The 27,556-nt window shown below is 37.1% G+C and overlaps 1 protein-coding gene across 4 annotated transcripts in view; it reads left to right on the top strand.

Moving 5' to 3' along the window:
* LOC149575745 (uncharacterized) overlaps positions 1–27,556 on the top strand; it is a 241,306-nt gene that overhangs the window by 122,831 nt on the left and 90,919 nt on the right. For all 4 annotated transcript variants that reach the window (XR_016360224.1, XM_089815534.1, XM_089815536.1 and 1 more), the window contains one exon: positions 1,497–1,607. Coding sequence is in view for 3 of the 4 variants with exons in the window: in XM_089815534.1 (XP_089671660.1) it covers positions 1,497–1,607 (111 nt within the window). In the remaining variant the exon portion in view is untranslated. The remainder of the gene's footprint in view (positions 1–1,496; positions 1,608–27,556) is intronic.

The following is a 27,556-nucleotide window of genomic DNA, read 5'->3' on the forward strand; positions in this document are numbered from 1 at the left end:
TCCCTTGGTCTGAAGGGGGGGGGGGAGGGGGGAGGTACCCGTGCAACTTAGTTTAATACAACATCGATTCACTGTAATACCATGGTCTGAAAATTTAATATTCCTAGCTAAACCTGTAGTAAAAGAAATGCTTGAAAACCTTTAAGAGATTATAAATATGTTGTTGTTCTCACCATTTTAATGTTGGTATTTTTACAAGCACGTACAATAAGTTTTCTGCAATGGAGTTCTCATTTATTTGGTTGACTCTACCTGTAATGATGATCAATCAATTGCATGTATAGTGTAATGCTATAATGCTTTGTGAAAGTACAAGGAGAGATATTTATGTGCTAAGGGGTGGATGCAAATTAATTCATTCATGCATGTGTTCATGTTTTTGTGATATTGCTAAGATACAGTAGACACATACATGCATTTGTTAATTCCTGAACTGGATGATAACTATGCTGCCTTATATTTCTACATGTCAAGGTTTAATAAAAATTACCATTAACGGTCATCCTCTACTTGGCTAACTGGTGAACATTTTGTAGTTATAGCTACATTTAGTGAGCAGCAGTTTGAGGATAGAAAACAAAATTTAGTTTTTAAACTTCCACAAGGAATAAATACATATTGAAAACTACAATGCATCTATTGAGTTTCTATAAAACTTTTACAAATGATTATATACTCTATAAACTTGAAATTCATTAAATATGAAATTTTGCTTGAAAACTTCTTTCTCATTTTTTAAGCATCTCTTTGTCAAAAGCTCTTTTGCAATTTTTCCTTTTCATCGCTTAGCTTATATATAGTGTCATTTGTTTAAACTTTTCAGGGCAGATTTCCAACATACTAGGGGAGTGCCTGTTTTAGTTGAAGACTTTCACATACTTAGCAGTGTCCCAAAAGTCTCAAAAATAAGACTAGAAATATTTTAGGATTCATGGAAGGGATTAAACTTTTCGCCAAACATTTTTTCATTAAATTTTAAATGCAAGATTGGAATCATTTTCAATTTGCCAGTAGTTTCCCAATATTCTTCAGATCAGATTCCAATCTTTAATATTTTCTCAGACAGTTTCATTTTGTGAAAACTTTCTAAGCAATATGTATCTTGCTCAGCAGCAGTGCTAATGCTAGTCAACTCTTGAGAAGGGAATTGTTTCCTCTATGTTGGTGGTAGGAATCCCTTTTTTCTAATGGATCATCTTTGTATGCTCCTGCCCAATCATTAGCTGGGGGCCGCCTTCTGAGAATGTTCATGATATCAAATCTGCAAGAGTTGAAGTAGGTCGCTCATGATTTTTGTCATGTTATAACTGTAGCAGTATAATGTGTTGTGAAAGTGTTTTGGTAAAACAATACACTGTGATTATAATTAAACAATCTTTTCCAGTTTACATAAAAAAAAGTGTGTTAAAAGGGGATTTATTAATTTCTGAAATTTTGTAGTGTATAACAATTTTAAAATTCTGTGTGAATGCTAAAAGAAAGTTATTTTTTGACAGCCGGAAAATATAATTTGGGACGAAAACACAAGGAGAATTAGTTTGGTTGACTTTGGAGCTGTGCAAGATGCAGTTTCAATAACCTTGATTGGCAGTACAGTTGTTGGAACGGTGCGAGATCTACACATTCATTTTTTATTCTTGAGGTCTATATCTTTTAATTCTTCTATCACTTATGTTCATTATGGATACATTACTAAAGTTGTGATATTTTAGGCTGAGTTGGTCAAATATTCTTTCTATTTAAAACTGGGAAATGTTATTTGCAAACTGAAGAGAGCCTTACTAAATTTAATAACATTATTCTGTTTCCTCCAAATAAATATATCCATATCAGTCAGTTTTGGTGATGTCTTTGAAAAAAACTACTTAATACGGTTGCAAGTGTGTTTAAGTTTTTTGGAGAGAATTTTATATTTGCACTATAATGCTGCACTTGCAAGTGAAATATATATAAGAATCAATTCAAATGGCTACATATGAATATGTGAATGGTGAAATGTGGAAGAAAGCTATTTTAGTAATTTTGTTTTTATGTCACTAAAGTACCTAGTTACCGGATTCGTGCATTTACCCTCGGATCCGGATCCGCGCGTGGATCCTTGAGGATCTGGGCAGGATCTGTAATCCTGCCTGTGGATCCGTAAATCCCAGGCAGGATTACAGATCCTGCCCGGATCCTCAAGGATCCACACGCGGATCCGCGTGAATCCGCGGCAGGGTCCAAAAAAATTTGCAAAAAAGTGGGCCCGGCCTCATTTTTTAATATATATATATATTTCTAAAGGCCCTAAACCCTAAAAACGACCCTCTAAATCACAATGCAAGTTCATTTACTATCTATAATCATGAATGTGTTGATTTTCTTTATAATCATGAAAATAGATTAATTATCAATGTCATTGATCAAGTATACTAGATTCATAGATGCATACTATGAAATGATTTAGTTGTAGAATTATGTATATTTCTCTTATTTTTTAGTATATATAATGCATATATATATATGCACGAATCCTCCATGAATCATAATTGGGAAAATAAAAAATCCCCAAATCCACGGATCTGATTCCGTGCCCGAATCGGATTCTTGTCACGAATTGGCAACTAAGCTAAAGTACTAGTTTGCACCCAAAACCGGATTTCAAATTCAGAATGGCAGGAAACTTTCCTAGGGCTGTCTCCTTGAATTGAAACACAATGGGTCCCATTGCATCTGGAAACTTGTTATAAACTTCAAAAAATGTTAATAACAAAATGAAGATATAAAATGGAAATTAATGTTTCCGTGGGAAAAATATTTGCTCATAAACTAAATAAAAGAAAATAAAATTGTATTTATGTTCATGGATGACAAGAGTGTTCAACTGGGCTTGTAGAATGTTAGAAGTGTAAAATAAGTACAGTAATTGATGCATATGCTGTAAGCTGCAGTTTAACATGATCCAAAAAGGGAGTAAATTGCATCTTCAAGTAGGCAGAAACGATTTCAAGTTTTCCCTAAAAAAATGAGGCAACATGGATGAAGCCTTAGGACTTTATGGTGTTTTCTCAAATTCTTTTTGCACTTTTCTGTTTGTTGGTAAACAAATTTGTCAATTTGATATTGTCTTCAAAACTGACCCTGTCCACTCAAGAAGCAGTGACAACCATGCCAACAGTTGGATAGATTGGAGCTTGATCACTATCAAACTGTAACCTTCCTCTGTGTTTGAGAGGGGCAGCTCCCTCATATGATGGGTGTATTTGTTTTCTGTGTACTTTTCACCTGAAAGTACAAAAAGGAGATAGACCAAAACTAAATAAAGTAATAGCATAAACCCCAATTGTAAACATACAAATACTAGTTGAGATTCACAAATGGATAATAATTTCAAAAGGGTTTGAACATGAATGCAACAATTATAAAATAAGAACAATTAACCTTGACATACAAAAAGGTAAGTTACTCTAATACATTCAAATCAAGATACTAGGAAATGAAGTATTTTGCCAAACCATTCACATAAATGAGAGATTGTTCGATTCGATCAATATATAAAGAGATCACCAATCTGACATACGAAAAACAAGTAATAACAACTCATGAACACGTTTGAGACATATAACTAAATGCATTCTTGATTATCTCTTGAAAATATACAAGTTCAAAGACTCTTTTTGTACACAGTGAAAGCCAAAAATCTGTTTTAAAATTTCTTCATAATATCCCCTTAGTGTAAAAAGTTCTCACCCCCTTTTACATTGCAAATGAGCTTCTATTTATAAACTATCCTAGTTATTACTTAGGGTAACTTCCTAACCACTTGATGTAGCTAACTTGAGTGACCACTTCAGATAACTACATGGACTAACCACTTAGAATAACTACCTAAGGGATCACTTTTTGTAACTACCTAAGCAACTACTTCTAGTAGCTACTTCTTTCGAAAATAAGTTAGGATTTCCCTGACCTTTACAGTAATAAAGGTCAACAACTAGCTTCAAGTGACATGAGTCACATTTACAAAATAAAAATACAAGATTTGTTACATTTGGAAGAAGAAACAAGTCATCATTATAGCTAAAGAAAACATCACATCTTCTTGTGATCATGCAGAACTTGGTCTTGAAGGAAATCTATTCCAATTCCAAATTGAATGTTTTTCCTTTTTCTGTAATCAGCATCCACCTTTTGTAACAAATATCCTCAGTGAAAGGTCCTCTTAGATGTATGAAATGAATGACACATGATGCCTTATGACTAACTTTAACCTCTTTAGGGTGGGATCTATATCTTCATAGGCAACAATAGTAAAAAGCATTTCTAAGGATTCTCCATGCATGTCAAATATTGATAGATGCCATATCCTTTTAAAATCATTTGGTCATAACATGGGACAAGGATAACAAATAGCTCTGTATATTCATATTCTTAGTACTTTCTAAGGAATTCCGTGACATTTTGTATTTTCAAAACTTGACCTCTTCATAAAGATTTGATATTTCATTCTCCTTGAAAGGGAACAATTTATGTTAAAACTTGTACACCATCTTTCACAATGCTAACACTTTTCCAACAAATCCATTATCTGCGAAACTTGAAACTCATTGCATTACATGAGATGAAGTCTCTTTGAGGTTGCATTGTGAAATAGTTTGAGCGTCATGTCTATGATTCCAAATCTTGTATGCATGTGTACTAAGATATTTGCATGTATCTTTCGTTCACTCTGTGCTTCCACATTTTGAGTGCATGTCCTTGTGGCAGGGGATTGAATTGACATCCCTTTGATGTATCAATCTGAAAAGTCTGCACACATCATGAGATCACATCTCATTGATGCATACTTTGAGCGGTTCATGTACCTTGGTTGTGATTCCACATATTGATCACATGTCTACCAATCGAACATTTGATAAAAACTCATTGTTATGCTTCAAAAGAAAAATAGGTACACTTCATCACAAAGTTCCCATCCTTGGGTGTGTGTTTGATTTGTAGTTTCTAAAAAGAAAGGATCTATCTTCTGCAAAGTTTTTGATCATTGTGTTCTTGAGAAGCATCCCTTTTGGGAAAATTGCCTTCAATAGGTCGTGTACCTCGTTCATGTTCCACATTTTGCATGCATGTACGCAAGGCATTTGAAGTTCATACTTCTTGCTGTCGCACGTTAATGGCTTTTGTGCACTCAGAGAAGATGTTAATGTTATATTTGTCAATTGCTTAGTTTAGGTTGATGCTGCCACTATATTTTCTGACAAAAATCTGCCAATCGATATGCCTTGATGGATCTTTATACTGATTATTAGCTTCCATTTGATACATGAGGGCTCTGAGATTTGTAGTTGCTAATTTCAATCTCATTCGATTGGAGTTGTAAATACATATCTGTAAACTACACAATCAAGGCATACAACGAAATGATATGTGATTGAGACTTTCTATACAACAATTCACATCCCCTGTCTATGCTTCTTCATTTTACATGCATGGCTGCGGTTCTGGATGTCAGTTTACATCTGCAAAATCATATTTCCTTGAATGTTTGCAAAGCCTTGTAAATCTATTGTCTGCATCACTTGTTCAATCATTTTCTGCTATTACTTGACATGTTGCATCTTTGAGGCTTACTGTTAAATAGTTCATGCACTGTCCACTGTCACAAATGCAATTACTTTGTTTTGTGCCCATTTTGCATTTCACTACGTTAAATGTTATTCTTCTGAGGCGATATTCTATCATACAATACCTCATTTGTTCTTATTGTTCCATATGAATAGTAAATATCTGCAAGATAGGTAGCAATCGCAGAAAACTGTACTATACCAGTTCTGAACTTGGAATACTTTTCATCTTCGCAAATTGCACATGCTAAGAAGAAATAGTCTATATAACAATGAAAAGCACATTTTAATTTATCTACTTGACAGTTATCATGTTGTGCCCTATCATTTCTATTTGACTTACATGCATGTTGACCAGAAGACATTGAGATAAAAATATCTGAGTATTATTCATGATTCTTTGCATTCTCCCAGAGGTGGATGACCAATAAACTCTACAAAATCATTGTGTCCATCTAATAAACCAAATGCACTTTCTCGCTTCCACTAGACCACGATAATTTCAGGCATTTTGTCAACCAGTACACTTGCCTTGTGTACGCAACCACTTTTTGCATGCATATTTACCAAGATTGCTGCTGTTCATATGTCACTGCTAACACCACACTTTGATGGGCACAAATAGCCTATTTCATATCTTCTCATTGTAATGCATGGGTAGCAAGGATGTTATGAAGTTGGTGAAATTGAATTTTTCAACAGTCATCTGCATCTTCTTCAGGCTTTCAAAGCCACTTCTGTTATTTGTTCAAATTCTTCAAGTATGTTCCAGATACTATATGCATTCTCAACCAAGCAAAGATAATCAGAACTTAGATTTACACATACCATTGCAATTTTTGAAAGTTACCAATAGGTGGTTATTGGCAAGTTGGAGTTTGGGGTTTGGTTTTTGAAATCTTGCATGGTTAGGATTAACGAATCTTGTTTGAAGTTAGGTTTAGGGCAAAGATCTTGGCCAAAGTTAAGATTCTAACTCTAACTTATTTAAAGTTAAGGTTTTGGAATAAGTTGAAATGTTGACCAAGCCGAGATGTTGATCCTTAACTTTCCAAGCCTTTTAGCTTTTCCCTTTTCACAATTAACAACCCCAAATTAAGTCTTAACCTTTCCTCATAAGGTTTGGGATCAAGTTCAGATGTTGACTGAAAAGAACGGGATGGTGACCCCTAACCTATAACTTTTTCTGAAGGTTAGGATTTTTACTTGAATTTTAATTTTGAATTTTAAAGAATTTTAAATCAAACACCAACTTCAAAAGGGCATAACTTAGAACTCCTAGCTCTGATTTCAGAAATTCGAAGTGTAGGACAAAGCTGATAGCAAGCCAGAGAGTTTGGAAACACGAAAAACTAGGAATCTGATGAATTACTACTCTCTTTTGGGCTTGAAATTTGACATTTTTTTTAATATACAGATACATTGACCCTACAAATAACTTGGGATATGACTGACAATGTTTTTGAAATTTTGGCTATTGAAGAAACGACGACGACACTGTTACATCAAATATTTGATCTCTGTTAAATATTAGAAAGTATACATAGAGAGCCAAAGAATCTTATTTTGAATATGGATGTTTCTAGATTTTAATTGATTAATAAGTTTTAACATAAATGTTTTGGATCATGTTCTGTGATCCATTAGAGATTATATCTCTTACACTGATTTGGTCTAGTAATCAGAGATAACTCCTTATCTCTACCAAGGTCCTGATGATAGAAGGAAGGTAAATTCATCACATTTGTTGTTTCTATCTTTGCCAATAGATTTTGTTGCTTCCTTTCTATCTATGTAGTACTTTCCTTTGGACCCTACATGCCAACATCATAAACACTAGCTTTAGTGTTATTGGGTGGATATTTTGCAACCAATAGTTTTGGGTAAAATCCAGTCGCAAAATAGGTAGACCGACCACAACGTGTGAGACAGAATCTCTCCTACCTTAAAGGGAAGACTCCCTCTTCTCACCGTTCCTTGGATCAACTCAAGGTAAGCAAGAAGTTGAGAGATTTGAAAGGGTATTACCAATATTCTTTCCTCTTAGCTTTCATAAAAGAATCCACTTACCTGCGGAGCGAATAATGAGCAAGATGAAATCTCTAGCTACACTAATATCTAGTAGCTGGAAACGGTGATACTGATAAACCAACACCAACTCAAAAGCTGATTGAAAGCGTATTGGTTTGGCTCTAAGTCCTGTTTGTTTAATTTATAAGAAAAATCACTACCATTGGGGCACAAAGACTTCCAGAAGTAGATGATTTCCATTCTATTCTATCAGAAAATCCTCTACCATTGGGGTGCAAAGACTTTCAGAATTAGGGAAATTCTAACTATTTTTCATGAATATGAGATGGCAATACAAGTTACAGCCAAAGCTTCTAGTCTATATATCACCACAATTGCTCCCAGTCAAAGCTTCGGCTCCGATTGCTTCTTAACTCACGATGCTCTATTATTGAACACACAATAATAACATGAATCAAAGATAATAGGCACAAATTATAGTCAAAGATTCTAATTTTCTCAATTACAATTGCTTCCAGTCAAAGCTTCGAATTCAATTGCTTCTTTTATACTCTTTTCTCCCAAATTTGTACTACATAATCAAAGTTATGCTTGCACAAGTTTGGCAAAGATTTATTGTATACAATAAAATATGTTTTTTACAATGAGGGGGCACTCCTTATTTAGGCAAAGGAGTTGAGAAAAAGATGGAGGAAAAAGTGGGAGCAACTCAACCAACTTTGACCCGGTTTAACTAACAAGAGAAATTATTGGATTACATGTCATTATACATGTAAGTCATATTACATGTAATTACACATTTTCATTTAATACATCCTCTTCAATTACAAACATTAAAGAAGAAGAACAGGAAAGTCAGAAGAGAATTGAAACAATCCTAGGGATTGTTCTGAAGGGCCTTGTACTTGGCGATGCAATCCCAGATGATAACAGGATCGGGAGTTCCTGTATTTCATGCCACTGCATTCACCTTGATAATCATGGTATCGTGTCTTTTGATAGCCTCTGACTCTCTTTGATGAATTGTCTGTTGTCATTTGAAATCTTGATGTGATCAGGTTTTTTCTTGTTCAAGTTGTCGTGAATTCTTCTTTGTAGATTGGCACATTTTGGAGTCTCCGACACTTTGAAAACCTTCTCAATGGTGTCCAGATGTAAACTTGGAACAACTTTCCATCAATGGCATTAACTTTTCTTCTTTTTTTTTGAAGCAAAGTGCCCGGCTCCTTCCACACGAACTCAAGTTCTCAGACAACCATTGGGAAAATGGAGACTAAATGAATTACCGCATCTTTGATTCAAATCACACCTTCTTTATTGGATGTCTTCATTCTTTATAGAAATTCTGGCATGACTTGACTTGCTGCAACATGAAAGTCTCAACAAGATTGAATCCATCATTGGAAGATATGGGTTTTGATTCCATGAGAATATTGGCAAAATGGATCTCTGAGGAACAGTATATTCAAATTATTGATTAGATACTCATAGAACATATGCAATGAATTGGATGTAATGTGGAAAGTACATACAGAGGGCTAAAATGGGACTGAGGAAGATGGATGATATGTAAATGTATATGGGAAAAGGATGAATTCCTATAAAGATGCCTTGAGGAATGAAGGCTAGGTGCATGGGAATGCGTGGAAATGATAACTTTTGACTTTAAAAGTGTTACCTTTAGTCAAAAACGGGTTCTCCGGATGCCATTACACGTAAAGTGAATTACATGTAAAATGAACATGCATTTAGGTTCGAAAGATGGAAATACGTGTAAGTGGGAATGAAGAATGAGATTGCATGTAAATGCAGATGGAGGGTGAGATTACATGTAATTGCATGTGGAGAATGAGATGCAATGTGCTATGGCATGGAGAGTGGAAATACATGTAATTGCTCTTGGAATGTAATTGCATATGAAAGGAATGGATGCAATGTGCATTGGCATATAATGGTGAATATGGAATGAAATGATATACTTGCACAAAGAGGTTGAAGGTGAAGTGAAGTGAAACGTGCTCAAGTTCTTGGGAAAGAACTTGCAATTTCTTCCAAATGAAGAAAAACGAGAAAGAAAGCAAACAAACAACGAAAAAAGCACAAAAGAAACATGTACTTTTTCTTTTAGACTGAAACATGCCAACATGCAAGTTGTTTTCATGTGCAAATTCGAATTTGGAGTTTGGGAAAAATTCAAAAGTGTGAAAATGAGAGCTTTCATCATATTTAAAGGGAAAATGCACTTTTCATAACATATATATGAACAAGTGTACAACATCAAGCTAAAATATGCATCAAAATAGCAAGATAAGGATGAATTAGTAAGAAAGATTGAAAATGTCCACTTACTTGGAGATCAAAGAGCCAAAATAGCAAGTTTTATAGACTTGAAGACCAATTCTCTCTTAAATCCGGATTTACAAACAACTATTTGACTTCCTCCACACTTGCAAATAATGAATGATTAATGAGCATTCAATGGTCGAATTTGACATGAGAATGCCAAAAACGTGGTCTCCAAAGGTAATAGCATGCATTAAAACTCAAAAACGACCTCTATTGATCCAAATGTATGAGCTGAAATGCTATTTTTTGGGTGTTCATAACAAAAATGTGCCCTTTTAATGCAAAAATATGGGTCGTTTTGGCAAAAACATGGCCAAAAGGTGCATGTATTTGAGATTTTTTTGATTTGGGAATGCAAAAATGTCTTCTCCAAATGTATATACATGGACCCAAATGCAAAAACGTGACTCCAAAATGCAAAAAAGTGGATAAGAACCCAAATTTCTGGGCGTTTTAAAAAACGTGATTCATAGAAGGCATGGAATGAAGTACTTTTGACATCTAAAGCCAAAAACGTGTTCTTCAATAGCAAATATATGGATTGAAAGCTCAAAACAACTTCTATTTGAGCCAAAACGTGATCAAAATTGCCTGAAATTTGGGTGTTTTTCACCAAAACGTTGTTACAAGATTCAAGAAGAGTTGGCAGATTAACGCATTTCCGGATGATTGATTAATTAACAGAGCAACAAATGTGTTCCTTATAAAGAATTACAAGGACGTTGTTTCTAAAAGAAACAATGTAGACTGAAGACGGAATTAGAAACAAAACTAGAGACAGGATAGGAAACATTCCTATCTGAACTGAAGACAAAAGAGACAGGGTAGAAAACATTCCTATCTAGACTGAAAGACGGACTACAGACAAGTAGTTGACTATTATAGATAGTATAAGATATTAGCTTAATACCCTCCCTTAATGGTCAACGTACGTATGTCAGAACATTCTGTGATAACTGAGACCCTCCCTTAATGGTCAACGTACGAATGTCGGAACATTCTGTGATAACTAAGACCCTCCTTGGATCTACAAAATGTTGAAACCAAGAAGCTTTGCCAGAAGAGTGCTATGACTCAAAATAGGTTGCAATTACAAAACTTCGTTTTTGTGGAAAAAACGGTAAAACCCAGAATCTCACGCAACCTTGCGTATTACAGACAACTTGAAATGATTTTTGAGGAGAAAATCAACAAACCCAAAAAAAACAGAAATAGATTAAGAAGGCGAAAAATGCAGCTTGGCCTTGATCAGGAAGCTCGACAACTTGTGCTGTTGGCTAGGAAGCATTTTGCCTTGCTTGGGCAGCCAAACGTTTCCAGCACCTTCGAATTTCATATGGCCGAACTTGTGACAGTAATTACACTGTACATTTTGCTTCGTAGAGCTATCCAAGGATTGAGCAGAAGGTTGATGCTGGGAAGGCTGAGAAGACTAATGGTTGCCAATGTTCTGTTGAAAGGATTTTGCAGCGAATGCTTGCTCTGAGGAGGCTGTAGAAGCACTGCTGCCAAATTGTTGTTTCCAACCATCTTGTTACAAAAGTTTGGTGCATAATTTTGGAAACTTCAGATCAACATTAGTTGACGTAATGTTGAGTGTTTCTATGAAGTGCTCATAGGATGCTGGTAGACTTTTCAGAGTGATGACTACCATATACTCTTCCTCCATTTTCCGACCAATAGCTTCGAGCTGATTGCGGATGTCCTTAATCTTTGTCAGATGCTCTTGTAAGGACATACGTTCATCCATCATAATGGAGAACAACTGATTCTTTAGAAAGAATGCTCGACTTTTGTCAGATGTTTCATGCAACTCCTTCAGATATTTTCAGATTTTTGTAGCTGACTTGCCGGAAGGAATTTGCGGTAGCTGATCATCGATAACAGAGAGCTTAAGAAGCATAATAGCCTCTCGATTGCGATCATCAAACTTGTCTTGTTCTGCTTGGTCGGAGATCGGACGAGTCTTTGTGCCCAAAACAAGCTCATCCAAACGACGATATTCGAAGATTGTCAACATGCGTTGATTCCAGTGATTATAATTGTGGCCATTGAATCATAGACTGCCCTCCAACATCAGATTAGTCAAAGATGCCATTTGCACGAAGTTCGAGGCAATGCTGAGGCTGACCCAAAAAAAAGACAAGTGCCTAGAAGAGTAGATAGAAAATCCAAAACCAATCCGCCAGTAATTGAGGCATGGAAAACGAGGTACCCAAAAAAATTTGACGAAGACCCAAATGAGGTCTCGAAAAACCCACCAAGAATCTGCAAACAAAAAAAATTTTCCGACCCCAAAAATTAAGGTTTCGAAAAAAACCGGCCCTGGCTGTAAAAAGCTTGAAAAAACTTCAGATTTCTTCAAGGATCGATGTGCATGGACGAATGGGGCTAGAGTGTGCTGAACAAACACCAAAAAATGGCATGAGTTTGCAGAGCCGAATGCAGAAAACCGTCTGCAAAAAACTATACGTTTTTTTTATTACTGCTCCTGTCTTTCACTGGCAGAGGGTCTAGGTTTTGCTTTTGCCCTTAAAAAAACCGCGGACTTGAACACGCAAGCCATCTCTAACTGAGCCGAAATCAGAAAACCCGTGGTTTTTTAGCACAAAAAAATGTGAGTTACTCAGCCACAAACGCAAGTTTAGAAAACACGAGTAGGAAAAAGAAAATTGCGAGTTGCAGTCCCTCAATTTGCAGACCTTGCAAAAACAAAAAAATCTTCCCACGATTTTCAGAAAAGAGATCTAGTTGGATTTCGAAAAATTTGAGCAAATAATTTCGAATGAAATTATAAATTTAAAAAAAGTTCAAGAACTAGGCTCTGATACCATGTTACAAGATTCAAGAAGAGTTGGCAGATTAACGGATTTCCGGATGATTGATTAATTAACAGAGGAATAAATGTGTTCCTCATAAAGAATTACAAGGACGTTGTTTCTAAAAGAAACAACGTAGACTGAAGATGAAATTAGAAACAAAACTAGAGACAGGATAGGAAACATTTCTATCTGGATTAAAGACAAAAGAGACAAGATAGAAAACATTCCTATCTAGACTGAAAGACGGACTACAGACAAGTAGTTGATTATTATGGAAAGTAGAAGATATTATCTTAATAAATGTGGCTCACAAATGCAAAAATGTGAGCCATTTTTGTTTTGGATATGGAAGATCATGACCCCCAAACGCATGTGTATCCATTAAAACTCAAAAACACCCCCCTTGTGATGGATTTCAAGCCATTATATGGGAAGATCTAAGCATTTTTGATGAAAAATGTGTTGTTAGAGGAAGAAAACATGAAGTTTTTTACCCTTGAATCTTCAAAAACAGGTTTATGTAATGGCCCTTACCAATAGGCCACTGATAACCACTAATACTGAACTGTGAAATTTCGTCAAACACTTGGTAAACAAACTAAATACACTGCTGAAAATAAAATGCGAAATAAAGGAAATTGTTGTGCAACAAATCTACTCAAATAATTGATGCAAAATAGTGCCAATATATTCATTCAATGATAACCAAATGCTTTTACATATGATATGCGATTTTCATCACAAGGCATTAAAACTTGGCACATTACAAATAAACCCTTACTAGCTGAATACAACTGAGAATTTCTTGCAATTACAAATTGAAATGAAAGAACCTGGATTGCGCAAATGCTGGAGACTGAATGCTGAAGGTGAATTAATGAAAATACAACTCCAAACTGCCCTCCGATTTGCCGACCGTACGGCCTGCAGGTACATCCATACATGTACGAAAGCCAGCAAAAATAAATGTTGGGATGAAGGATGCCGAAATTGGTATTGAAATACTCGCTAGGCTCCAAGGAAAATTCTCCTAGAAAATAAAAATCAAACTCCCAACCAATAGTGAGATATGAGCAAAAATGTATGTCTAGGCTAAAAATCGAACCTTGCTGGAAATGTCCAAATAAGCCCAACTTGAAGTAGCTGAATACCACTTCCAAAGTGCAACCCTTCAAAGGATATTTCACCTCCTCAGTTATGGAAATCTTTAGGAGACTCCATTCCCAAAGATCAAATGACAATCTGCAGACCAAGATGGCACCACAAATGCTCAAAGAGAAAGTAGTGTAAACTCAAAACTTGGGATGTCCAAATCAGACGCCAGGCACTCTATTTATGCACTTTTCTAAGAAGCCTCTAAGAACTTCTAGAAGTATCCATAATTTTTAAAAAAATGAAATCCCTTTATAATGCACTTTTATATTAAAGTAACTTAATAAAATAAAAAGTGCAACTCAATTCAAAATTATAATATTTGGCCCTGCATAACACATAAAAATAAAAATATGATAAACCCCATCTCTCCAAGAGAAAATAAGACTATCCAATCCCCAAATAATCATCGGAATGGCTCTCTCACCAAAACCATCTGCTTACGAGAGTCCATAATAGGAAAATTCACTGAAAAATAACATGTCACTAAAAAGGGGACATGACAGTCTGCCCTTCCTGAAATTGCTTGCCCTTAAGCAATCTCAAAGCTGGATGTTGCAAAATGTCTTCTCCCTCCCATGTGGTATCCTCCTCGGGTAAATCTCTCCATTTCACCAAGTACTCTCTGATAGTTCTCCTACGGAGCTGTCTCTCTTTGTTGTCAATGATGTACTCAGGAACAAGAACCAATTTCCCTTCATCATCCAATGGAGGAAGAACTGCTGAAGGCACAACATGCTGACCTAATGCCTTCTTGAGCTGCGACACATGGAAAACATTGTGCACCCTGCTGTCCATTGGAAGCTCAAGCTCATAAGCCATCTCACTAATTTGTCTGATAACTTTGAAAGGACCATAGTATCTAGGCGTAAGCTTCTCTGACCCCCTCTTCCTGAGAGTAGACTGTCGGTAAGGCTGTAGCATGAGGTAAACCATGTCACCAACCTCAAAACTTCCCTCTGTCCTCTTCTGATCTGCATACTGCTTTTGCTGATTTTGTGCTCTGGCAATATTATCTCTGAGAGCATCAACAATGTCCTTGCTCTCTTGAAGCAAATCCCCAGCACGAGGAACTCTAGCATCACTCATAAGCAAATTAACAAAGCTCAGTGCGTTATAGCCATATAGTGCTCTGAAAGGGGTCATCTGAATAGACATGTGATAGGTAGTATTATAGCAATACTCACATAAATAAATTCATCTTTCTGCTGACCAGCCACGTAGTTTCTCAAATATTCCTCCACCCACTTATTTACGATCTCTGTCTGCCCATCAGTCTGCGGGTGGTAACTGGTGCTAGGTGTGAGCTTAGTGCCACATAAACGGAACACCTCTTGCCAAAAATGACTCAAGAACCTGCTGTCCCTGTCACTCACTATGCTCTGGGGTATCCCATGTAGTCTGAAGATCTCCCTGAAAAAGACTTCAGCCACTTGCGTTGCCGTGTAGGTAGTAGTGATGGGAAAGAAGTGTGCATACTTCGTCAACCTATCTCCTACCACATAGATGCAATCTTGCCCTTGGGCCTTAGGCAAGCCCGTAATGAAATCCATGGATATACGTTCCCACTTCCTGTTAGGAAAGGGGAGTGACTGTAGGAGCCTTGCTGGAAAGGTGTGCTCTTGTTTGTTCTGCTGACAAATAGGGCACTCTCTAACATACTACAACACATCTGCCTTAAGCCCCTTCCATGTGAACCGCTCCCGTACCTGCCTATATGTTTTGAAGTATCCAGGATGTCCAGCTGTAGGTGAATCATAAAGTTCTCTCATAACAATACGCTTCACTTTTGATCCTAGGACTCAGAATATCCTATTCTTGTAGATAATCAAATCATCCACAAGTGTATAGCTGGTATCAACAATTGTCCCATCAACAATCTCAGATGCTCATGAATCTCTAACATACTTAGCAATGATCAAGTGCCTACAATCCTTTGATATCTGAATCATAGCACTGAGATGTGGTCTAAATGACAATGCATCTGCTACCACATTCTGAGTTCCTTTCACATAGGAGATGTCAAAATCATAAGCCTGTAGTTTACTAAATCACTTTTGCTGCCTGTCAGTAAGATCTCTTTGTCCAAGGAAATGTCTCAAACTATTGTGGTCAGTTTTAATGCAAAACTTACCACCCACCAGATACTGCCTGAATTTAGCCAATGCATGCATAATAGCCAACATCTCCTTGTCATATATACTAAATGATCTCTTTGGCCCACGGAGCTTTCTACTCTCGAATGCAATGGGGCGCTTGTCCTGCATCAGAACAACACCAATACCCTCTCCAAATGCATCATACTGAAGCTCAAATGGCTTCGAGAAGTCGGGCAATGCTAACACAGGACATGTAGTCATGATCTCCTTGAATCTCTCAATGCAAGCTTGTGCCTCAGGTGTCCAAACAAAGGCTCCCTTTAGCAAATCTATCATAGGAGCTACATGACGTGAATACCTAGTGACAAATCTATGGTAGTAACCACACAACCCAAGAAACCCTCTCAACTATGTCAGGTTCTCTGGAGTAGGCCAATCCACAATAGCACGGATCTTATTAGGATCCACCCTTACTCCTTCTGCACTAATTATGTGACCCAAATACAATAGCTCTGTCATGCCCAAATCACATTTGGACTCCTTGGCGTACAAAGACTCCGACTGCAAGATTCCCAAAACTGTCTCCAAGTGCCCCATGTGCTCCTGCCAAGTTCGACTATATATCAAAATATCATCAAAGAAGACTTAACACATACTTCCTCAACTGGTAACTAAAGACCCTGTTCATGGTGGACTGAAAAGTAGCTAGCGCATTGCTCAGCCCAAATGGCATGACCACAAACTCAAAGTGCCCATAATGACATCTGAAAGCAATCTTCTCAATATCCTGCTCTCTAACTCTGATCTAATGGTAGTCAGATCTTAAATCAATCTTCATGAAGTAACATGCACCGTGAAGCTCATCAATCAACTCATTGATCTGTGAAATGGGGTACCTATTCTTGATTGTCCTTTTGTTCAGCACCTTGTAATCAATGCACATCCTCAATGTACCATCCTTTTTCTTCACCATCACAACAGAAGAAGCAAAAGGAGACTTGCTAGGCTTGATGTGGCCCATCGCAAGAAGCTCCTTGATGGTTTTCTCGATCTCATCCTTAAGCCTCTTAGGATGCTTGTATGGTGTAATCATCATGGGTTTAGTATCCTCCAACTCAATGATGTGCTCAATACCTCTGTTTGGTGGTCTGCTCGGTGGAATGTCACTGAAGACTGTCCTATTTCACTCTCAACCTTTGTATGTCTGGATGATATTTTGTCTTATGCTGTCCCTCCTGTGTAGGCATGAGAGTACATACGGCTGGCCACTCAATGTCATCATGTCTGGCTAACCTCTCCAGACGTCTGAAGGAAATAGTCCTGATGTCTCCATTCCTGATGGCTCTCAAAATGTGTTGCTTCCCATCCATTTCAAACTTAATCTCCATGTCCTTCAATCTAAAAGTGACCTCTTCCAATGAGCACAGCCACTCCATCCCAAGAACAATATCCAGATCACTCATGTTGACAACATGGTAGTCCGTCTTGAACTCATAGTTGTTCAGGCGTAAGGGCAAATTTTTAACCATCCTGTTACACTTAAGAGTATAACCATCAGCAACTTGTACTCATAGTCCCTCAAACTCCTCAGTCATAATACCACGATGCTCAACAAAACGTGCATCAATGAAATTGTGCGTAGCACCAATATCAACCAAAGTAATAACTCTCTGCCTTGCTAGAACACCACGCAGTCTAAAAGATCCTTCCTGCTGAATGCTAGACAAGCGTGCCTCTTGGAAGTGCATCTCGGGCTCCTCCTTAGTCTCTAGAGTTTTTGCTTCTACCTCAGCCTTTGCATCACTATGATCAACCTCATGTCCAGAATTATCAGAATCTGAATCCTCGTAGTAAGCCCACATAACCCTGTTAGCCTTCCCCTTAGGCCTCATAGGACAATCATGATCTCTTTCATAGGGACCCTTGCAATAAAAACATAGCTTCTTCCTGCGCAAGTCATTTAGTGTCTCCATATCCAAAGGTGCAGTAGATTTACCCTTGGTTTCACCTTTTTTGCTCTTGTTTTTATCAAACTTCTTATTGTCCTTGAATGAAGAAGTGCTCCTGGCGGTGAACTTGCTGGAGGGTGCTGTGAGCTCCATGCTCCGTGCCTTCCTCATAGCCTCCTACAATGAAGGGGGATCAAATGCCTTGATCCACCCCTTTAGAGGTTCAGACAACCCCTTTGTGAATAGTATAACCAACCTCCTCTCAGACACATCCTGCACCATTACTGATAATCTCTGAAACTCACTGATGTAGACCTCCAAACTGTCTGTCTGTCTCAGCTGTGCAAGATCACGGAAGAAGATCTTCAGGTCTTTCTTATCAAAGTGCTCTACCAATCTATCCACAAAATCCTGATAGGATGTCACCTGATTATGCTACAATGTATACATACCATGTGACCACCAATCATGTGTTGGGCCCTCTAAATGCAAAGTGGCATACTTGATAGCTTCCGTCTCTGACATAGGCCTTAATGCTAGGAATGTATCTAACTTATGGATCCAGGCTTGTGCTGTGCTGTCGAAAGATGGTAAGGTGAGCTTGCTAGCAGCTTGCTGCAACTCACTATCCTAACCTCCTCTAGGCCTCCAGTCTTCCCTGCTACTCCTCAAGTGCTCTCTTCTCTGACTTAGGGAGCGATCAAAATTCAGCAACTCACGAACATTTGAAGGAAGTGCCTGCCATTCTGCATCTGCATCTCGAAGATCATCCTGAAAGTCCTCTGGCATATAGTCCTCTATTGCCTCCTAGGTCGCCTCTTTGAGGAATGTAGGACGTGTAGGCCTGTTTGCAGTCCATGACCTATGCCTAGGAGCACCTTGTGAACCTGCTACACTCCTATTATCCTGCCCTGGTGTCCCCCTATCCTGTTCCTGATTACGTCTGTCCTGTGGGTTCATGCGCTCAACTATTGTGGTGAGTTCCTGCAAAGCCTGAGCCATCTGCTGTTGTCCTTTAACCATTGCTCTGAAAAATTCTTTTGTTTCCTGATCCTCATTCCTATTGTCTCTTGGTGGGCTACGCTCTTGTCTGTCACCCGTGGTGTATGGCTGCTGGTCAAAATCTTGTTCCCTGTCAAACAAAGTTTGCTTGCAAGTGTAAAATCTGTGAGAGCCAACCTCAGGTGGCTGCATGTGATTGCTAAACCCTCAGGATGGCAGGATTTAACTTTGATACCACTGTAATGACCCTTACCAATAGGCTACTAATAACCACTAATACTGAATTGTGAAATTTCGTCAAACACTTGGCATGCAAACTAAATACACTGCTGAAAGTAAAATGCGAAATAAAGGAAAGTGTTGTGCAAAAAATCTACTCAAATAACTGATGCAAAATAGTGCCAATATATTCATTCAATGATAACCAAATGCTTTTACATATGATATGTGATTTTCATCACAAGGCATTACAACTTGGCACATTACAAATAAACCCTTACTGGCTGAATACAACTGAGAATTTTTTGCAATTACAAACTGAAATGAAAGAACCTGGATTGTGCAAATGCTGGAGACTGAATGCTGAAGGCAAATTAATGAAAATGCAACTCCAAACTGCTCTTTGATTTGTTGACTGTATGACCTGCAGGTACAATCATACATGTACGGACTGGTACGATAGCTAGCAAAAATAAATGCTGGGATGAAGGATGCTGAAATTGGTATTGAAATACTTGTCAGGCTCCAAAAAAAGTTCTCCCAGAAAATAAAAATCAAACTCCCAGCCAACAGTGAGATATGAGCAAAAATGTATTTCTAGGCTGAAAATGGAACCCTGTTGGAAATGCCCAAATAAGCCCAACTTGAAGTAGCTGAATACCACTTCCAAGGTGCAACTGTTCAAAGGATATTTCACCTCCTCAGTTATGCAAATCCTTAGGAGACTTCATTCCCAAAGATCAAATGACACTCTGCAGACCAAGATGGCACCACAAATGCCCAAAGAGAAAAGTAGTGTAAACTCAAAACTTGGGATGTCCAAATGAGAGGTCAAGCACTCCATTTATGCACTTTTCTAAGAAGCCTCTAAGAACTTCTAGAAGTATCCATAAAAATATTTTTTTATGAAATCCCTTTATAATGCACTTTTATATTAAAGTAACTTAATAAAATAAAAAGTGCAACTCAATTCAAAATTATAATATTTTGGCCTAGCATAACAAATAAAAATAAAAATATGATAAACCCCATCTCTCCAAGAGCAAATAAGACTATCCAATCCCCAAATAATCATCAGAATGACTCTCTCACCAAAACCATCTGCCTACGAGAGTCCATAATAGGCAAATTCATTGAAAAATGACATGTCATTGAAAAGGGGACATGACAGTTTACCATTTGCAAATGCATGAAACATATGTAAAACGCATTCTCCAAGAGGGATTACATGTTTTAAAATGTTTGTAGTTGATCTTTTCATGCAAAATGCACTCTACAAATGCCATTGCATATTTTAAAATCATGTTTCAAGACAAAAACGCATTCTCCAAGTGTCGTTACAATTTTAAAAGCTCAAATATGCATTGCTAACTATAGGAGGGTGGTTGCATAGTTTAAGTTAAAGGCATTTACATGCTTTTAGTTCAAAAACTCATTCTCTAGGAGCATTTGCATATTTACATGCAAATTGGTTTGAAGGACATGTAATGCACAACTTAAGTGATCAATTAAGTACATATTTAATTGATTTTTGAAACAATATCACTTAATTGGGTCATAAATAATATTTACACTATATAGTTTAATATACAATGTGCAAATATTGTTCAAAAAGTAATATTTACTAAGATGTGAATTAAAACTCAAAAATTAAATCACATAATATAGTTAATATAGTCACTTAAGTGAAAAATTTAAAAAGCAACTCAACATGAAAATATAACATAAAGTGCATTATAGTCACCTGAGTGATAAATTTAAATGATAAAGTAACTTTAAAACATAGCATAAAGTGAATTTATGTTATATTTTTCAAAAAGTGACTGTCAACTTTAAAACATAACATAGTGTTTTTAATTGTGTTGTTGCACATGGAGAGTCCACCTTTTGGACACTAAAATGATCATATCTTTTGATTGCTAACCCCGATTAAGCCCTAAGATAGATCGAGTTGAAGGGAAAGCCAAAAGCAACAATTTGAGCAAAACCAAAAGACGAAAAGCCAATGAACACACTTTCAAAAATGAGAAAATGGAAAATGAAGGTTTAAAAAATCAAGCAAAGGCTCAACAAACAGAAAAACTAAAAAGACTTGATGAAAGCCTTCAATAAAAGAGTTAATTACATCAATTGGAGTCGACTGGTTGATCAATATTATCCAATTAAATAACAAACTGGTTGATCAATATTATCCAATTAAATAACAAACTAACTTAGAGAAATGCGAAACTAAGTTGAAAGAGTTTCGTGCTGTTACCTACATTTTGTGGTGACAAAATGCAAGACAACAAGTGTATCTCCTAATCTTGTTCTTTTATGTTCTCAATTGACCCATAGAAAGTTTTTTTTTTGTTCTAGATATAAAGAGCCCTTTTGGCTCTTACTCTAACTATCCAAAGAATTGATTTTTTATGTTTTATGAAGTTTGTGATTTTTTTTTTTGTGTTTTTGGGATTTATGCTTATTTTTGCTTTTTCCAAAATATCAAATAAGACAGCATAGAAATTGAAATGAAAAATTTGTTAAAGTTGTAGCTTCAGTCAGATTGATTAGATCTGATATACATTATTGTTGATAAATCATCATTTCCTTCATATACTTATCCATGCTAAATAATATATATTATTGTATATAATACACACACACACACACACACACACACACACACACACATATTGTTATACATATTATATAATAATAAATTATATATGTGGTTATTTATATCACTAATATATTAATATGTTAACTAATGACGATTAACCGTAGAGACATGTCTCCTCATGGGACATGTCTCTCCTCCTCTCTTATTTATAACCCTTCATTTGCATTTGGAACACAATCAATACAATGACAATTGTTAGTACATTTGTAGCGATCCCAGAGCTAGACTGCAAATGTAAGAAAGGAGGAGATATATTCAATGTTGTGTTTGCAAAGTAAATGAAGATAGTCAGTTAGCAATCACATTTTGGAAGGACTATACACATCATTAATTATCGTCATTGGAAGCAAAGAAGGATAGGAAATGACAGAAGCCATCAAGAAAGAATATTAAGGGAAACATTAGGAAATGCACAGGGAAAATACAATGATAAAGTCTTCAACAATAATGTATGTAAAATGATAAAGATCAAACAAGTAGTGTAAATTGCCATATGGAAGGAATCCACATCTCTTTTGACCACCCAGTAAAGAAAAGTAATTATTAATATAAAAAATTATACAAGGAAAGAATTGACACTTTCATCTTCGGCATTTTGTCATACATTTACCATGTTGGTTTTTAAACTGACCACCCACAGTTATATTATAAATTTGATTGCATGAACTGCCTACTATTTAAAGCGATCTACATGTGTTGTCGAATGGTATTGTGATCCCAAATGTTTGTTGGGGTGTTGCAGGCGAAGGGAAGGTGGTGGTTTGTAGAAACATGCTTCACACCTGACATTGGTATTTCATGAAAGCTTTCAAATCTTTCCCAACTTCATAATCTACATATTTGAGCATTTTTTCAAATAAGTAATGTGTATTTATTTGTCCTCCAATCCTGATCATACCCAACAATTATTGTATTCCATTACGTGTCATTTTGGAGGCATTTTGTCAAACCGTTCGTTGCATTCCTTTGTTCTTTGCAAATTGGATGATGAAACCTTGTCCAACTTGGAGGTTCATGACCACTATTCTTGGTTTGATGTTTGGTCAAACAACGCACAAATCACCATTTGTCATGGGATGCATTGCATTCATTGACATTACACCATTAGACTTGAAACCGAATGTAATTCGAAAGATCTACAGACTTAGACTAAGATGGCGAGCTATGGTGGCAAAATTTGGCTATGGTTATCGATGGAATTTGGCATAAAGAGTTTCCAGTCAGATTTATTAGGCACATTAATATGAAACAAAGGTTCAATAATATAAGGAAGACTTACAAGATAGCCAAGGCATCAAATCAAAGATGGGAAGCGGGAAGTCATAAAAGATAATACACGTAATCATTAGCAAATAAAAGCTACAAAAATTTCCATATGAGAATAAGGAATGAGAAGAGGATACAGATCACAGAGAAGTCAAAGGAGAGAACCCTCCATTGATGATGAACAAAGAAGTACATTCAATCTCTCCAAGTGATGTGGACATCAAACCCCCTGTGAAAGTCAAGAAGCGTAGATAAGCTTGGACGAAGGAGGGACCCATGAACGAAGACATGGCATACAAGACACAGACAAAGCCATTAGAACTGTGCAGTTTTATTGTAAAGATAACCCCGCCTAGTGCATTACTTGACAGGATTCAAACTTTAGCCGCTGACAAGACCCATTGTTGGGCATTATAGAACAAAATACATGTGCGTTGGGCATCTAGGGTGATGTGGGTGCATAACTATTCAATGTTAAGAGGCATCAGACATTTAAGGTGAGTAAATGTATGATTCTTTAGAAATAATATGTTTATCAAGCTTCCACCTATTAGACAATATGATAAACATGTTGGTGTTTATATTGTTTATTTGATAGAGGGGCATGGAGGCTCGATGATGTGGCTAAGCTATATGTGAACATTAACAATAGTTACATTTTTTTCCTTTTTAGATAATGGTTTCTTTTCTTATGCCTCATTTTGGTTGCTGCCACTTGTCATATGATTTGGTTGGTTATTCAATTGGGAGACATTTGTGACTAAACCTGGTCAAATTCATTTGAGTTAGTTTGATAGTTTATGTGTGAATAAAATTCTTGTATTTATTTTAAGAAGCAAGATGTGACACGGGATCTCTAAAATATTTACTTCCAAGTATATCAAAGGAGATTGCAAAGTTTTGGACAAATTGACAGCACCGAACATGGAGGACATTTTTTGTTTTATGTCGGAGTCACAATGTGAACTTGGAATATGAATGACAAATACAAGTTATAAAGAAGCAGCAATGAATGACATAAGTGTGATTATGTATCTATGCCAAAAATATCCATGGCTAATGGACTATATCAGTCAGTTCATTTTACAAAGATTTTTTTTAGATTCTATCTACAAATTTCAATTATATTTGGAGCATATCATTGGTGGAAGATATTCATTTGTGCTGTGGACGTGACCTTGGACTATGAAGAGCATTCTTTGTACTAAAGTCATTCATTCTTTCTCCACCAACATATAAAATTATTTCACCAAGCATAAATTTATTAAGTCCTTAGCAAGTATGAAGACAAATATTATGGAGGAGGAACTTTGAACAAAGGTTGGTAGCCAAACCACAAGTGATAATCATGTTGACTAGAGATAAAATAATCAATGTATAAACTTCTTGACAAAAGACGATGGATATTCCGATCAAATCTTGAAATGAAGAAAGTAACTTAAAGATTGATGCCTGCAGAATAACTGAGTTGAAGACTATCGTGATCTAACATTCTGGGAATTTTAATAATGAGTTGAGGACTATCACGGTCTAACATTCCCCTTCAATGATATAAGAATGGAAATTTTACATTGTGGGGGGAATAATAACTAATGTTTCATTCCCATTTGAACCATCTTTAGAAAGGAGATGTTCCATGACCCTCATGGGCAAATGCGTATTCTTACCCTTGATTATTACATTTATCTACTCTTTTTACTATCTCTCATATTTGTAGTTCTATACATACTAGAAGAGTTATTTGCCTTGATTTTTCCTTTATGTTTGAAGATGTTCTTGTAGGAAACGAAGGCTGGTACACATGCTACCAAAATTGTGCAAACTCTTGAAGTAAACATCTTTGATGATTGAGATTATGAGTATCCTTCTACATTAAGAGAGAGTATGGCACCTCTTTGAAGGCAATGCAGGAGCTTAGAAGATTGATACTTAGAGGGAGTCTAGAAATACATGTGTGTGACTGCATGATTTTGATGGGCCTACTCTTGAGTGCATCATGAGGAAGTATTGACTTATCAGAAGATTGATATCAGATTCCAAGTGAGTCTGACAAGAATCCTTGGGGAAGAGAGCCTCTAAGGGAGTAACTATTGTTTACCGTATGGGGTAAATAGGTTAATGCATACAGATAATAGACAAGAACATGTAACAGCAATACTCCTTTTATTATTCGCATATATGCTGAAGAGGTTACCTATTGCTTCCAATGATGATCCAATGTTGTACATATACCATTCCGAAGAACCTTCCCGAAGGGGCCTGTTGGCTACATAACAATTTTCGACGATATCAACCCATCCGATACACAATATTTACCGATGACATCACCTCGTCGGCTACACAATATTTACCAATGACATCATCCCCCCCAAAAGAAAAAGTCGTCTCCAGACGACAATTACAAAATATCAGAGATAGATTAACAAACAAAATACATTAACTGACTAGCTACAATAAGATAGATCTGTTTCTGTCACACCACTTTCATATTCATCTTGTGCCTGCACCAAATTGGTCTCCAAACCACGTTGCATCTGTAGCCTCCGCTAACACAGTACTGTCTCCTTAGTCAAGCTGACCTTGATAGCCACTCATGCCGCTTTCTCTGCTTCCAACTCTTGGGTACACTGAGCCAAGTGTCGTAGTACTGCCTTCAATTGGATGATCAGCTCCTCCCGAGCTCTTTATGCATCCACCAAGACAGCCTCACGTCCAACACCTATTCCGAGTGCCTCAAAACGTATCACCCCTCTCCAAAGGCTTGCTTTGTTGATCTCTCCATCTCTGACACACTATGCTTGCAGTAGCTCTAGGTCTCATCAACTGGTCACACTTCCCATGACAACAAATAAAAAATGTTCATAATGAATAATGTATGATGTCCAAGAGAAGGGAAAGACATAAACAGGTAGAAAACATAAGCGGTCATCAAAAAGAGTGTGGGATCGGAAGAAAATCACAAAAATGGTGTGTTCCATGGAGTTTTGTGTGGCTTTGAGAGTGCTAATTTGGTCTTAATAGTGGGGGCACTGCCCCTCAACCCCGCCCTGTATTGCGACAGGGAGCACGCCTCGGGCGCTGCCCCAGAACCCCGTGGGGGTGCTACCCCTCGACCCTGCTGGGGGCGATGCCCCCTAGACTCCCAGTCGCTTCAGTTATCAGTCATGGGAAGTGTGACCAGTTGATGAGACCTGGAGTTGCTGCAGGCATGGATTGTCTGTGTGCTAGAGGTGGAGAGAACAACAGAGCAAGCCTTTTGAGAGGGGTGATACACTTTGAGGCACTTGGAGTAGGTGTTGGACGTGAAGCTATTTTGTGGGATGCATAGAGAGCTCAGGAGGAGCTGATCATCCAGTTGAGGGCAGTAGGGCGACACTTGGCTAAGTGTACGCAGGAGTTGGAAGCAAAGAAAGCAGCACGGGTTGCTATCAAGGTCAGCTTGATTAAGGAGATAGTATTGTGTTAGTAGAGGCTATAGATGCAACGTGATTTGGAGACTAGTTTGGTGCAGGCACGGGACGAATGTGAAAGTGATGTGACAAAAACAGATATATCTTGTTGTAGTTAGTTAGTTAATGTATTTTGTTTGTTAATTTGTCTCGAATATTTTGTAATTGTCATCCAGAGATGACTTTTTCTTTTGTGGGGGATGATGTCGTCGGTAAATATTGTGTAGTCGACGAGTTGATGTCGTTGGTAAATAATGTGTAGCCGATGGGTTGATGTTGTTGGTCAATATTGTGTAGCTAACGAGTAGATTAGCATGTAGTCGTTAATTATTGTGTGGTCGACATGTAGCCAATGAGCCCTTCGAGGAGGTATATGTACACCGTCCAAAATGAACTTTAATCATCATTGTAATCATTGGAAGCAATATGTAACCTCTTCGGCATATATGCGAATAATAAAAGGAGTACTGTTGTTACATGTTCTTGTCTATTGTCTGTATGCATTAACCTATTTACCCCATATGGTAAAACATCATCCTGTCGGCTACACAATATTTACCGACAACAACTATTGGAACTGACTTCCTAGGGTCATTGTTCAGAGGGAGAATATTGAGGTGCAATCCATTGTGAATGATATCTTCTCTATGAGGAGAAATTCTAAGTGAAACTCCTTGGTAATGCATTCTTCTCTGTGAAAAAGAATTGAGGTGAAAGCCTTTGCACCACCCTTTGACTTGATTTATGGTGGTTACTATTTTGCATATGATATGTTATGAAAGGTGATGACCTTTCATATGGGTGAGGTTACTATTGTAAGGTGACGACCTTATCAATAGTTGATCTATCTCCTAACACCAAATGTGTTGGAGCAAGTGTTATCATGGTTCTTCGGGCCGAATTTTGCTGGACACCATGAAAATTAATTTGTCATAGTTCTTTGGGCCAGATTTTGC

This window comes from Cupressus sempervirens, chromosome 2 (assembly GCF_028749045.1).
Source record: "Cupressus sempervirens isolate cs-2001-9-10 chromosome 2, ASM2874904v1, whole genome shotgun sequence".
Taxonomy (NCBI): domain Eukaryota; kingdom Viridiplantae; phylum Streptophyta; class Pinopsida; order Cupressales; family Cupressaceae; genus Cupressus; species Cupressus sempervirens.